The sequence below is a fragment of the Amphiprion ocellaris genome, chromosome 19, assembly GCF_022539595.1.
Source record: "Amphiprion ocellaris isolate individual 3 ecotype Okinawa chromosome 19, ASM2253959v1, whole genome shotgun sequence".
NCBI classification, from domain to species: Eukaryota; Metazoa; Chordata; class Actinopteri; family Pomacentridae; genus Amphiprion; species Amphiprion ocellaris.
In genome coordinates this window covers 15,149,191-15,164,302 of record NC_072784.1, presented here as the reverse complement: position 1 = coordinate 15,164,302, position 15,112 = coordinate 15,149,191, and the positions used below count along the sequence as shown (strand labels likewise).

General features: G+C 38.9%; 1 protein-coding gene across 1 annotated transcript in view; it reads right to left on the bottom strand.

Annotated features, from left to right (window-relative positions):
* The window catches only part of shank1 (SH3 and multiple ankyrin repeat domains 1), a 77,658-nt gene that overhangs the window by 23,651 nt on the left and 38,895 nt on the right, over positions 1–15,112 (bottom strand). Inside the window, exons 6-15 of the mRNA XM_055005322.1 lie at positions 13,815–13,969; positions 12,830–12,997; positions 10,451–10,567; positions 10,088–10,165; positions 9,399–9,465; positions 8,912–9,081; positions 7,562–7,683; positions 6,075–6,223; positions 4,482–4,595; positions 3,357–3,432 (exon numbers count right to left, since the gene is read on the bottom strand). Coding sequence (XP_054861297.1) covers positions 3,357–3,432; positions 4,482–4,595; positions 6,075–6,223; positions 7,562–7,683; positions 8,912–9,081; positions 9,399–9,465; positions 10,088–10,165; positions 10,451–10,567; positions 12,830–12,997; positions 13,815–13,969 — 1,216 coding nt within the window. The remainder of the gene's footprint in view (positions 1–3,356; positions 3,433–4,481; positions 4,596–6,074; positions 6,224–7,561; positions 7,684–8,911; positions 9,082–9,398; positions 9,466–10,087; positions 10,166–10,450; positions 10,568–12,829; positions 12,998–13,814; positions 13,970–15,112) is intronic.

Below are 15,112 nucleotides of genomic sequence, written 5' to 3'. Positions count from 1 at the left end.
CATGGCATTCTTTCATAATAATTCTCCATTTGTTTATCATTTGTCACTGATGGTTTCTAAGCCGTCATATCCCCTAGTCTTCTTGTGCTTGTTAATGTAATCACCACATCACATTATCAAGTTAAAGCAGTTCATCTCGCTGACTGCTGGGTTACCCTCATGGTGCTTTGTTATAATGTCACGGCTTGTCCAGGGCAGTAAACGTCAGGCAACAAAATATATTCAGCTTTCAATAACAGGCAGTGGGCAGGACAAGAGGTGAGGATCAATGTGCTGCAGAGAGGACAACTCTGTTCATTAGAGATTAGCTAAATGTTGATGCTGTGGGGTATTCATCAAAACACCGAATAGCAACCCATTAGTCTTGTTAATTTCCAAAAAGAATGTATTGCAGTCACAGTTTGCTTTACATATCCCAGGCTACATTACAAAACCAACCGTACAGCGAGAAAGTTTGTTCCTCTTGCAAACAGAAAGTAAACACAACTTATACTAAACAGGAGCTGATCATTTTAATTTGCACTCTAAAATGTATTACCTAATAACCAGCTTCTTCTCATTGTTAGTGGCTTTTTATGAAAGAAGAAACAAGGACATGTAAAGGGTCCATCATACACTACACAGCAGGAAAACATCTGTTGCTTTTTATTGTTAGACATCAAACATATATCTATGAAACCTATGTGTAACAGAGATTGGCTGCCAGCAGTTGTCTGAGTATAGTTTAACCAATCACTTAAAAAAAAGTGTGCTTTCAACAGACAACTTTGTTTCTCAGGGGCTTCTCTTCTCTTAGAAAAACACAATCTTAAAAGAAACACTTGGAAAGACACTCTGATTAAAGCTTCAATCCATAACAACCAATCAGTCATGTCAACATGGACAAATTCTGGTTGAAAAATTAAATAAAAGTATCATATTAGACTGAAAGATTCATATTGGTCTTGCTTTGATCAGGATGAAGAAAGTTAAAACAGAGAGGAGGGCAACCTTCTTTCTGCTTTTGTTCTACCCTACTGAGGCCTCCTGTTGCACGCACAAGAAACAATTTATGTCCCTTTCCATCCATTTGTAAACACAGGATGCCTTTCTTCCTCCGTCCAAGCTCTTCATCCCTCTCTCCAACCCTCCTCTCCCCTTTGAGTGCCCTTCACTGTCTGACCTCCAGATGGAGACACCACAGGGAGGACAAGGTGATAGAAAGAAAATTAAAAAGTACAGGGGGGTTAGCAATACAGTGATGAATAGAAAGCGAGGGAGGGATGCAGAGATGGTCAGGAGATGTGGCCAAATATAGAGGGATGAAAGGAGGAATAGGTGAGATATTACATGTAGTGATAAAGGCTGTGAAAGTAGGCCCATGTGAGGGTGGTTCTGAGTCAGCCAGGCCTGCCTGCCTGCCTGCCTTCCTGCCTGCCTGCCTTCCTGCCTGCCTGCCTTCCTGCCTGCCTGGCCAAACAAACAGTCTCGGGCTCCGTCTATGCCACAACACAGCTTTAATTATCAATGATGTGTGTGCTAGCATGTGCATATAAACATGTGTGTGAGTTTGCATGGCTGAGTGTGTCGCTTGCATGAAATGTCACTGGTGATGAAAAGCATGTTAATAATAAATGAAAGTGTGGGTAAGTGTGCGAGCAAAGCATAGTTAGAGGAAAAATATAAAGAAAAAAAGCAGGTAAAAGTCAAACTGATGATGAGTGAGGGAATGATAAAAGAGGGAGAGAGACCGAGAGAGGGAGAGGAAGAACGCATGATTTCGCGTAAATAATACATGTGATTGGTAATGGCTTTATTTCTATGTAAATAATTCTCTCTTTGCCCAGTCCAGGTCCTGGACACTGAAATGAGTTTGCCTCAAAGCGACTCACCATGATGCAGATGCAAGACATTAAAGGGAATGACATCATATTAGGCTGAGTTAATGATGAGAAGTCACACAACCAGAGTCAATACAGGACTGTTTTCTCTACTTGTGTGTCAACATATTGCCTCGAAAGAACAGCCGAATATGAACATTTTCCTTCCCATATTTACTCTCTTGTAATTAATAAAATGTTAGGGACAGGCATAATTATTTTTTAATCAGTGGACTATGACTGGAGAAAAGAGAGGAAAAAGGGTTGTGTTGCTCTCAGTGCAGGTCCAAAGCAAGGAAGAAAACATACTCAATATCCATACTGTACACTTCCGATTTCATAATGATGAAAATCTGTGAAGCCGCCCTTTAAGATTGAATAGCTATGTAAGACCGGATGCTGATTAAGTCACAGTGGGTGGATGGTAGCTGTATTACCACAAAAAAAGTCTAATAACCTTCTGTTAAAAGTTAAAGATCTCAGCTGCTGTATTTGCGTCCCATGGCGCAGTAATACATATGCATCACTTCAGTCTGTGTGGTCATCGAGAGCAGGAATGATAATCTGGTGATTTCATAACAGTGGTCAACACAAAGAAATTTCAGGCTTAGTCACCAAAGTGGTCTGAATGCACCAAGAAGCTCAGCCCACCCTAAAAAATGCAATCTAGCAAAGCACTTCTGCACCTTGTAGCCTTGTAGCAGATATTACAAGGAAGAAATTTGCTCTAAAATCCTGACATGACAAAAAAAATCTTCCTGTCTGCCCAGGTTAAATTCAGTAAAACCAACTAGTCAAAACACAACTGGTAAACCTCTGCCATGAGGATGACTCCAGTATCAGAGCAGGCGGATCAGTTTCTAGACCGGAGGCAGCGAACCCTCGCACATCGTCATCCTACTGCATGAATCACTCACAACACATTACATCACACAAAGTATCACTGGAACCCATGAATCATCTTATCTGGGTAGATGTATACGGTATGTCACCATACAAACAAATTCCCTGCCAGCATGTGCTGTAAGTCTAAACAGTGAAGCAGCAGGCTCATAATGAAAAGGCTGTCAGTTTGAGTTCCAGTACCCACTGGGAGGATGCACGAGTCACATCAAGCTCTTTAGTACAGTACTTAACCCCTCATTTCCTGAGCAGAGCTGCTCAGCTGCTCAGAGGACAACAACAGGAAACAGTTATGGTTAAACCTTTATTTAACCAGAATGGCATGCTTTCTGGCAGCTGCAGCATCTAAATGCCTCTTTTGTCAATCCAAGTGCCCCAAAGTTCTTTTGAATTCAGTTTCAATATATAAATGTAATGAAAAAGAAAGAAAAAAAAAAAGGAACCCCACCACCAGTCCTGACAATGGACAGTAGTATAGGGTTCATTTATGGCCCTGCTGCTTGACGAATCTGTGTACATCACTGCATCTTTAGATAAAAAAGGCAGTTGTTCAGCTACCTATTGAGTTTCAGCTAATGAGAAGGCTGCTCTTACCTGGGAGCATCAAAGCTGTCGTAGGATCCTACAGTGTAATGGCGAAACAGCCGCTTGGCTCGTTCTCCACGGCTCTCTGAAACACAATGTCACAGGGACTTCAGCATGGTACCAATGTAGTGATCTATTATACTGATATCTCTGTTCTACAAGCAGCTTTTTTTTTAGGTCACCTGCAATCTACAACTAAAGCCATGACAACTATGTATATTAATTTTGGGAAAACTGGTTGACTACCTGATTGATTGATAAACAATTTTATTGACCAATAAATGGTTAAGGCAAAAGCGAATTAACTCCTTAACACTTGGGCATGATACCAGCACTACAGCAATACAGTGCTACCCTGTAAAATTTTGCATGCTACATCAACAAACATGAACATATCCGCAGGATTCAGAATGTCCTTGCATACCTTGCAAAAATAGCACTGATTTTTCTTTATGTCATATATATTTTGCATAGGAGCAGCCTAAACATACAATGTCAAAGGCTGTGATGCCTGCTTTTAGTTGGATCTTGAAGCATTCTGATGGTGAAAGCTACAGGACTACAAATGGTATCTAATGGTATTTAAATTATTCATATTGAAAAACGTTCTGTATTGCAGAAGGACAAAAATCTTTGTTGAATTCGAAAGCCCACATTTTTGCTTCTGGATCATCTTCTTGACACTTGCATAAGAAATTTAAGTGGTTTTCTCTCTGGCATGATGCTATTCATGCTAAAAGAGTGGCTCAAAAGCTCCAGCTATTTTAATTTAGATGCGATATTTATGTGTGATATAATTTTAAAATTCTAATTGTTTTCTTTTAATTTATTAGTTTAGGGGTTTTGGACTATTTGAATAGATGAAAGATGTTATTTTAGGCCAGAAATGTTGTCATGAGCCCTGCTGTAGCCCTACAAGAAAAGCGCTGATAATGTTAAATTAGCAAAAGCCTTTTATAAAATTCAATAGAAGAACTTTTATATCTATTTTCTTAAATCTTTATAGTCGTATAAACTCAATACTAGCAGTTAACATGTTTTCAGGCCTTGACAGGATGCTAAGTTCTCTGCTAAAAGGAGTGCTTTTCCGGACGAGCCTGCTGTGTGTGTTTGTGTGCGACCGGTGGTGATCACCTGATCGGTTGTCTTGGCTTCGAAGCATCACTTCCTCCACACAGTCAGAGGGGAACCAACCTGTGCGACCCCTGACCGTCCCCTCCCAGTACCCGCCTTCGCCAACACTCAGCACTAGAGGTGGGAGCAGGATAGAGCAGCTTGTCAAGAAAAGGTGACACAACACTCACCAAACCACAGACACACACACAGAAAATCAATGAGAAATGAACACGCAAAAAGACAACAACGTTTTACAGACAGAAAAGAAACAATGTGGACACGCACACGGACATGCAAACCTCCTACATACTCACCAAGACATACATACCTGGTGACACCTTAGACTCACTCACAAACACACACATATTCATACCTGCAGACATTGAATACAAACATATATAGAGACCTTACACTCATGTTAGGACAAAACCATTTTACAAACTCATCTGAAGACACTTGATTTGGATCTGGCCTGGCTGCTGATGTGCCACCTATAAACCTGGAGGTGACACCTCCAGAGTTTGCTTGAAGGTCTACCACTCTGATGCAGACTTAAATATCCCAACAACGTTATGTTAGATTCCTATGAAATTGTGTTCAATCCTTCATGGTCTCTAGCAGATAAATCCCACTAGCTGCAGCAAATCTTATTTTTCTTGTCTTTTTTGTCTTCCTCGGGTCACTATTTCATCAAGGGATGCTGAACAGCTATAATGCATGCCTCTAGCACTCCACACATCTGTAATCTCCTGGCTTGAGCGAATATCAGAGGGCTGCTACGAACTCTGCAGATTCACAGAGATTTTTAGCCACTTTAGCTCATTTTTGCTTTGTTTTTTGGCCTGCACAGTGGCTGGATTTCACCATTGTCATCGCTCCATATATACTGGAGACAGAAAACAAACAGAAAAGCTGTGAACTTCAGTTAAACTTGTGGCTTGAAATAAAACTTTAATTAAATGCTTATGTTCCAGTGTGTTTGCTGGATGTGTTGTTTGGTAGCACTCTAGCAAACGCGCCTTGATTAGTCAATAGTATATATGTCTGTGTGGTCAATGGACATACGCCTGCATAGTCCCCCCAGCATTTGATAAAGGTAGGAGGATAACTAAATGTTCAGCGGATGTAGCATTTAGCTTTGTGTTCAAAATACTTTGTTAGCTAAATGGTGTTAGCTTAAAAACTGTAAATTAAATCTCACCTCTGAAATTGTTTAACCCCTCCAGTCAGCAGCACACTTATTATATGGAGCTGGTTGAGGCCAAACAGAGACAGGCTACAGCGCATGTAACCTCATGTTGCATTAAATCTTTTAAAGGTGTCTGTAAAGTTGTTTTATACTTCTCTTTATGTGCTTTCAGTGTGTTTTTACAAGTGTGTGCCTATCATGGGGTAAATAGTCTTTCCACACACCTCTGGAGGTAAAATAAGAGAGCAGAGCTTCTGTGGTTTTTATTGCCATCCAGTCATGTTAGTACCAGGGGAAATACAACGTCACAGACAGACTCTCAACCAGACAGACAACTCGTGTTTACATAGGAGACAAAGTGAAGTAAACGCTTCAGCACACACATACAGAGTATGATGATATGAAAATGCACACAGACCCACCTTTGACTCTGTCTCCTTTACTGAAGCTGATTTCTCGCTCTCCCTGCGCTGAGTGTGCTCGAGTGGCTACAAAGACTCGTCCTGGGACGGCGCTGTAGAGGCGTCTCCGTTGGCCTGCAGTCTGTACAGTGGTGGTGGCAAGAGCAGGTCTGGGAGGGAGGAACAGAAGGTGAGCAGATGATTTGAGGTTGCAGTTTAAAACGCAAAACTCCTTGTAGATATGTGTAACCAAACTACTGAATGCAATTCCTACTTCTGAAGAAATCTTTGATAGACTGGCTATTTTGGAATGTAAATTTGATAATTTTTAAGACTTGTCAGACAGTTTTTCAAAATTTTGACTGAACAGTGCATTTTGATGGTTTAATTGTACAACTACAAGCTATTATTTTTTTGTCAAAGTACAGTGATGTGCAATATACAGAGGTGCAGCATCAGTTAAACTGCTGTTTTTATAGTGCTTTAATACAACAAATAAGCTATTTTTTACAACAATAAGCTATATTACTGTTTTCATAGGTTACATTTGAACTTATTATTTTATATTCACAGATCTTATATTTGCACATTTCTTACTATACTTTTTTTTAAAAAAACACTGCTGTCTAATTGTGTGAATGTGATAAAAGGGTTGCCAGTCTATTCTATTTTAGTCTATTCACAGACGATTATTATTTATTGAAATCACCCTAACAGCAGAAATAATATAGCCTTTTATGAGTCAGACTGAGATTTTGTTCAGAAAATTGCATTGCTCAGGTCTCCAAAAACTGACATTCCTATACAACTGAACTGCATTCTCAATTACATTTTGAGGGAAACATATTTTATCTCAGTTTACAATGTGACGCATCACAAATTTGTTTCTAATCAACATACCTTACCATTTATTTTATTTCTTTCCCAATGGCTGGAAAGTAATTATAAATTAGATGGGAGATACTTGTCACCTTGGTAACCCAGAAAATGGAAGAGAAGCTTTTAACATGTTGTGAATTTGTGTATTTAAACCCAAACCATGTTTTTCTAAACCTAACCTAACAGTTGTGTTACCTAAATCGTGGGTGAAAAACAAAATTGTTTAGGTATAAATGTCTTATGAGTACTTCTACTGTGTCACACTATTATTATATCAGGAGAAAATAGATTTATTTTAAATCACAACTGAAAATGCAGTTTAGTTGCATGGGAACGGAATTAATTGGAGAAGTAGTTGGTCTAAGTTATTACAGAACTTCAGAGAATCATAACAAACTGTACAAAACCATCTCTCCTTAAAAATATACTGCATAAGAAAACATTTTAAGATACCTAAGAACCCATATTCAAGGTTTTCAAGGCTTTGGAATCAGTTTAAAATATTCTAAGGACACCCAGCTGAAAGACTCAAATGCACTCTGACCAGCCCATAAAAACCTACAGTACTCTATAAAGTTGAAGAGAGATCCCTGTTCAGTAGATCCCTCTTCTGAGACTTCTCCACTCACCCCTGTCTCCGACTCTGCCTGCTCCGGTCCTCCTTATCTCCGATCCTCCCACGGGACGGGGAGCGTGTTCTTGCCCCTCTGGGGCTGCTGGAGCTCCGCAGGGTTCCTGTATGCTTATAGCCCTGTGAAAGACAGACAGAGAGGGAAAGAGAGGTGAGAAAATATGGCTTATATGCAGTGGTGTCACTGCAGCCACATACAATAGTCTCCTCATGAATTATTGAACTGTATGATTTCAAATAATTTCATGCAAGGTATACAAATTTCTGTTCTTTTTCCATCTTCATTGTTAATCATCTTCTCTGTAGCTCTGACATCCATTAGTCCAATTAGTCATAAAAGTGGTCCTGATTTCTATTATCTGTGCTTTTAAGAACACGTTTACAGATTATAAGATAAACATTAATAAAACATGATAAACATAATACATTGCATGTAAAATGTCTCATCAATTATGTATTTTGATTACATTTTGTATGGCTATGGACTATCAACATAAAAAATGATGATAATGAGAGATGATATATTTATTTTCTGCCCCAATGCACATAATAACTAAAATACATGGAGGGCAAGAGATAAGGTGCTGCAATTAGCAGTGTTCACCACTAGAGGTTGATAAAGGTCATCTACATCATTTTATTTTCATGAATAATTGGAAAAAAGTCAATCAACCCTCCTCCTTTGCAATGGAAATATTAATTATCTGGGCATTAACCATTTCACCAAGCTGTCAGGTTGAGAAGAAATGATGAATCTAACCATAGTTGTATTTTTCTTGGATTAATCAAATAAAATGGAGAATAAAACAGGCAACTCGACAGAAATCTAAACTTGAAAGCCAATTTTGTGGCTGAGCTTTTATTAGAGTTGTTCAAGGACTTCAAAAACTCCTGGTCAAACACACTCATGGACAGAAAAACAACAAGTACCACATAGCAGCAACAACATGGACAGTTTAGCTGAAAAGTCCTTGTTTTTGATGTGTTAAATCTTGGACTAAAAAAATGTCATGTAATGTTACTCGTGTGCAAATTGTTGTGGGTATTACAGCAGTCATAGTAGAATTTAAGTAACTAAAATGTATTCAAAGTGTTCTTAAATAAACATTGAGGTGAGATTGTTTCGTGAGCTGCCGTTTCCAATGTCAGTAATCAGCCTCCACTTGTGAGTCAACGTGGGTAACAAGTCTTCAAGGACAAAAGTTTTAACATCGAGAGTTCAATGGCACAGACTTCAATCCACTCGTTAAAACAACAGCTACACCGACTTTCTGTTGCTTTGTGAACTGTTTCCAGTGTCAAGAGTGAAGACTGTGAACTTCGTCAAACACAGACAAAACACAGAAACCTGCACGGAGACGATGTTGGTGCTCGGGGCGTTGGGCACTGCCATCCAGTCTGGCAGGTTCATGCTGCTGTCACTGTTGGCCCGGAGGAAGGGGTGAGGGTGGGGTATTGTCAGTGTCTTGGAGCTCTCCCGCCTCTGGGGGGCGTACTTTGGAGACTCCACAAAGGGAACTGGCATGTGAAGGAAGACGGGAGAGAGGAAACAGTGATTTTCTCAGTTGTCTTTTTTACCTGCTCTGAATTTGCACATCCTTCAACATACCGTCATCCATGTTTCTTCTATACTTTCCATCTAAACATGCCTTGCCATACTACAATGTTTTAAATGCGGCTACAGTCGGACTGATGTTCCCCTTTACTGACCGATTAAAGGTTGAAATTCCAACATGGAAAACCTGTGTGTACTTTTAGCACTGGCAGGGCGTATTACAGAAGGCTACACATTTCCAAAGCCAAAATTCAGACCAGGTATCAGCTACAGCACTTACCCACATCTGTATCCCGGTGGTTTTTAATAATTTCCCCCAGCTCAAAATGGCCAGACATAACAGCCACCTGATGAAAACAAACACACACACAACGCTGTATTTCTGGTTGATATAAAGTACTGTAGCTGTTAAATCTGTTCAATCACATTCATGAAAAATGCCTGATTTTGCAGGTCCTCAAGAAGCAATTTTACAAGTGATGGAAACAAGATTTGTGTCTGTGTTGTGTTTCGATCATAATTAATATAAACAAATGGATCATTTCCTTGATCCACAAAATCAGACATTCTCTTATGTCTCTGTACTCTCTTGTTGGTACATATTTCTGCACAAATGCTTTTGCAATTTCAGTAAGTTTATTTATCTTAAAAACTACACAGGTCACCACACAATCTAACAAATTTAAAAGCTTTCTCCATGGTATCTTCTCTGCTGTTTGTGAGTTCGTGTCTAAGGGAAAAAACAACAGATTGTCTCAGCTGGCATTTTCTGCATAGACAGAGTTAATGTATCCAGATTAAAGGGTCACATGCAACCTCGCCACCTGGGACCTCTGTGTGCATCGCAGCACAATAATGGTTTAAAGTGAAAGTAGGCCCTGGCACTTTCTGCTACGTTAACTTAATAAGACACTAAACCATACAGCCATCCAACACGCATAATTACTCAGCCAGACACTCAGCCATTACCTGAAAGGGGGTCTGCCCACTGTTATTCTTTGTGTCTTTATTTGCTCCCCGGTAGAGCAGAATTCGTGCACAGCTTTCCTGCAGAAAAAAGCACTGATTAATGTACATTAATGTACAATCAGACAAAAATTGTATAATTACTGCATCACAGAAATATATGTAATTTGTTCACAGTGTGCACTAGCTTTAGACAGCACAGTATCCTCTTCTTTTGATATTTCCTTGTTTCAGGATTTTAAGATTCAGAATACTGAAACTAAAAAGTGAGTATCTTACTTAAAACCCATTGTACTGCATCTGTTTTTACCAGAAGTTCAATAGTCTTTATAGGACTTGACATGTAGTGACTATTCAGGGAAATACCTTGTTGTATAAAGCACAGATGTGCAAGGCAGTGTTTCCAGAGGCATTCTGGGAAGAAGAATCTGCCCCATAGAAGAGGAGGTGCTCCAGATGCTGCGAGTTACCATTCTGACAGGCCTGAAGATGAACAGATCAAGGAGAGGTGAAAAGAAAGAAAGACAGAGAAGGAGGATGTGGTGGAAGGTTTCCAATAAAAGACAAAGAAAGAAAGTGAGTGTTTATTAAAGAGAAGTGAGAAGAATAGATGCAAGCAAGGATAAAGAAGAGACAATGACACAGAGAGAGGCACAAGGTGACAGTTATAAAGTGACAGCAGATTTAATTAACACCAACTCCGAACTCGGAGGGCGAGAAAACAGTGAGAACACAAGTGAGATCCCACAATAACAATAATCGCAGCTAGAATAATAAGGCCCACCACTTCACACACACACACACACACACACACACACCCATACACCTGCATTACAACTATATATCAAAAAGATTATTTTTCGGACTTTCAGTTCTCAGTGTACATGTTTTAATCTTAATATGTGAGCACTTATTTCTGATTGGCTGCTGTTGTTCTTACAGGTAATATACCAGGATGCACAAAATACATGATATCAAGTTAACAACTTGGCAAATAATCTATATCAATCTGTTAAGTATATTAAACTGCATGCAGAGCCACAATATTTCCATTTCATGCAACATTACTGGTTTAAATAATAAATGCTGATTTCAACATCATTCTTAGTTGTAAGGAACCATGATAAGCACGATAATGAACTAAGAGTCTTCTAGTATAGGACAGTAATGGATCAAGAGAGGAAATTTTCCCCACCACTTCACCCATTATTTATTTCATTGGAAGATAGGCACTAACACTTCACAATTAGAGTACAGATCAAATGTTTAGGTAATGCTTAACTAATGCACGACTCATGATGTTTTAATGCATGACCAATGTATGGATTTATCATGAATCACCATTAACAACTGATCAAGTAATTAAACTTTATATTATTTGGAAACAATAACTTACAGTTAATAGATCATCCATTAAAGGAATATTATTTTAACAGTTACTTCATTAGCTGGATTTCAGTCACAAAAAATGTTCATTTCAGACTAATGTATTTGCTCAATCTTTTTCTGAAAGCCAAGAAGTACCTGTTCTTATAAAAAGAAGATGAAGGTATTTTGTAAATCAAAGTGGTTGTAGAACACATTTACACAATAAACATAAAAATAACTTCATAAATAACTTTATGTAACTTAAATCCCACTAACAGACCTTTAACCAATGATCTAATAAGTGTAAACTAATTACATAAAGTGATAGTAGCAGCTTGATCAACTGTTAATAGAGAGCACCAGGAATTCATAATACATCCTGCATTAATTTATGCATTTAATCACTATAAGCCATGCATTAATTAAGCATCACTTAAGCGTATAAGTTGTACCCTCACTATAAAGTGTTATTGGAAATGCTGCATCACTTACACATGTAACATGTTTGTTTGTTTGTTTGGATATACTGTACATCCAACCAAAACAGAAAAAAAATTTCAGCACATAGATGCAATACAAAACACAACAGAATTTTATCTTTACGAATTTCCGTGGAGATTTATTGCTCTGGTTACACCCTGACAACAAAAAAAAATTCAAACCCTGAAGAATTCAAATGTGAGAGAATATAAACATTTAAAGAACACAAAATGTAGCTGCTTTTGATGGATCAAATCCAAAAATCTCAGCTACAATGGTGAACCTGTCAGTCAAATACACACAGACACAAAATACACACACAAACAAACACAGTGTATAATGGAGTCTATGACTGGCAAGTACAGCTGAAGAGACAGATGCTTATGAAGTGTGCGTGATCACAGAGATGAACAGGCTGATACCTTGATTTTTCCTTTCGGCCTTGCCTGTCCACTTCACAGCTGTTACATGAGGCCACAGAAGAAAGATGGGTAGGATGAAGGGTGAGAGGTGTGGTGGTTCATGGCGTGAATAAGTTTTGACGTAGACACACACTGGAACACAGAGTACACTGCTACATTACAAACAGTGATGTATGCACACTTGGGCAATACGAACTACAGAAACTAAAAAAACCCAAACATCCTGAAGTGGTTTTCTGGTGCAGCATTCAAATTAGGCCACTGACCCCAATAGAAAGTTCGGCTATTAGAGAGTTCTGCTGTTGATTCAGTTTTAAATCAACTATCGGATGATTATTTGCACAAATTCTAGTAGATTATTTTTTTAAATATATTGTAATATTTTGTTATTTTTACTGCAAAATCTCCGGATTCCCCTTTAAAATCTATTCAGCTTTCCTTCAGGTCTTGAGCACTTTTTTAAAACCACGTTTACCTGATGTGTCTCATCCCAGCCGTTCTCGTCCCTGATGCCTAGCTTGGCACGGTGGTAAAGCAGTGTTTCGCAACAGGAGGTGTCGCCTCCTGTCAGCACAGTGTGGTAAAGTGGCGTCAGCCCTCGTCGGTCCTTATAGTCTGGAGACGCACCCAGAGAGAGCAGGACCTGCAGGAGGAGACAACAGAAAATGAAACTTCATGGACGGGCCATTCTCAAACCCTGATAGTAATGATAAAAGTCAGGGTGTCTGAGACACTATGCAGTGAAGTAATGATGATTTAAAACTTTTATGAGCTAAAACAGTAAGAAAACAGAAAGAACAAATATCTCAAGGGGGTTTTCCAAGTTCAAATCGAGGAATATTCATGGAATTTAAATCAAGATGGAAATACATAGCCAGGGGTTCAGAGAGGTCATGCAACACTTCAGGCTAGAGAAAATTATGCATTCAATCAGAGTCTGACGCAAACCTTTATGTAGTTTAGCCGATTTTCTTTCCTTTGTAGAAAACATGGGCTGTATCATTGCTACACATGCAATTATCTCCCCCTGAATGAGTTTCTCCTCTAACAGGTACCTGTATTCTTGGCAATTTGGGAGCTGAAAACCAGGATAAACACCTAAAATGTAAATATGCCACATGCCTTAAAAAAAACATTCAATCTGGACGTGAATGTCTTTTTTTTCCTTTCTCGCTGAATAAAATAATAAAGCTTTTTGTTTGCGTGCACTTGTGTGTGGATGAGTGTGGATGGCTGAGTGGGAGGGTCTGTTTATTGTGTCTTCAGCTTGTTTACTGATACAGTAACACAAATGAGGACAATACTGTATCAATTTCAGGGCAAATATCCATCTTGCAGATAAATACCCTGGTGTAGGTTGGATTTTCTCCTTTTATGGCCTACGAAATGAAAACTCATGACGTTTTAAAGCTAAATAACAGCATTTCTACAAAAGCACAAAAACATGGGAAAGTGTTTACCAGCAGGGCTGTATGACGGTGGCCTCGAACAGCCTTGTGTAGCGGTGTGAGTCCATCTTTGGCACGGAAGTCGATATGAGCCCCTCCTTCCACCAGTACCCGGATGGCCTCACCTCCACCTGGCTCACACTGCACTGCCAGGGACAGAGGAGTCTCTAAAGAACAAATACAGACAAAGTTTTTATGGTCAAGAGCAGACATCTCAAAATCTAATTATTCAGAGGCATCCTCGTTTGAATTCCTAAAGAATAGCGGTTTTCTCCTTGCAGATTAGACCAAAAACAGCCAAATTAAAATCCACAAAAAATAACTGTCTGATCACCTCTCTTGAATCTGTTTGTCGTTCAGGTAAATCATGTTTTTAGGCAAAAAAGAGAGACACATTCTTGTTGTTTTGTTGATTCCAAGCAATACATTAAAACATTTTACACTCTAAAATAATAAAATTTGCCATACACTGTACAAATGTGATTTGTTCAATATTTGTGTAAGTGTAATGTCAATGCCACTGTTTAACTTGAAACCCCAGGTTGCTTTTGCTTCATAAATTTAAAAAAAAAAAAGTTCTATTGATTATAACAAATACGTTTATGATGAAAAGCTACAAACTTAGGTGCAGTTTAAAGCAACAAAAGCAGTTCACATTCAATATATCTTACAAAAACACCGTGAGTAGGGTTTCATGTACAGCCATGGCCAAAAGTTTTGAGAATTACACTAGTATTGGTTTTTACAAAGTTTGCTGCTTCAGTGTTTTTAGATCTTTTTGTCAGATGTTACTATAATATACTGAAGTATAATTACAAGTATTTCATAAGGGTCAAAGGCTTTTATTGACAATTACAGTAAGTCTATGCAAAGAGTCAATATTTGCAATGTTGACCCTTCTTTTTCAAGACCTCTGCAATTTACCCTGGCTTGCTGTCAATTAACTTCTGGGCCACATCCTGACTAATGGTAGCCCGTTCTTGCATAATCAATGCTTGGAGTTTGTCAGAATTTGTGGGTTTTTGTTTGTCCACCCGCCTCTTGAGGATTGACCACAAGTTCTCAATGGGATTAAGGTCTGGGGAGTTTCCTGGCCAAGGACCCAAAATTTCGATGTTTTGTTCCCTGAGCCATGTAGTTTTCACTTTTGCCTTATGGCAAGGCGCTCCATCATGCTGGAAAAGGCATTGTTTGTCACCAAACTGTTCTTGGATGTTTGGGAGAACTTGCTCTCGGAGGATGTTTTGGTACCATTCTTTATTCATGGCTGTGTTCTTAGGCAAAATTGTGAGTGAGCCCAGTCCCTTGGC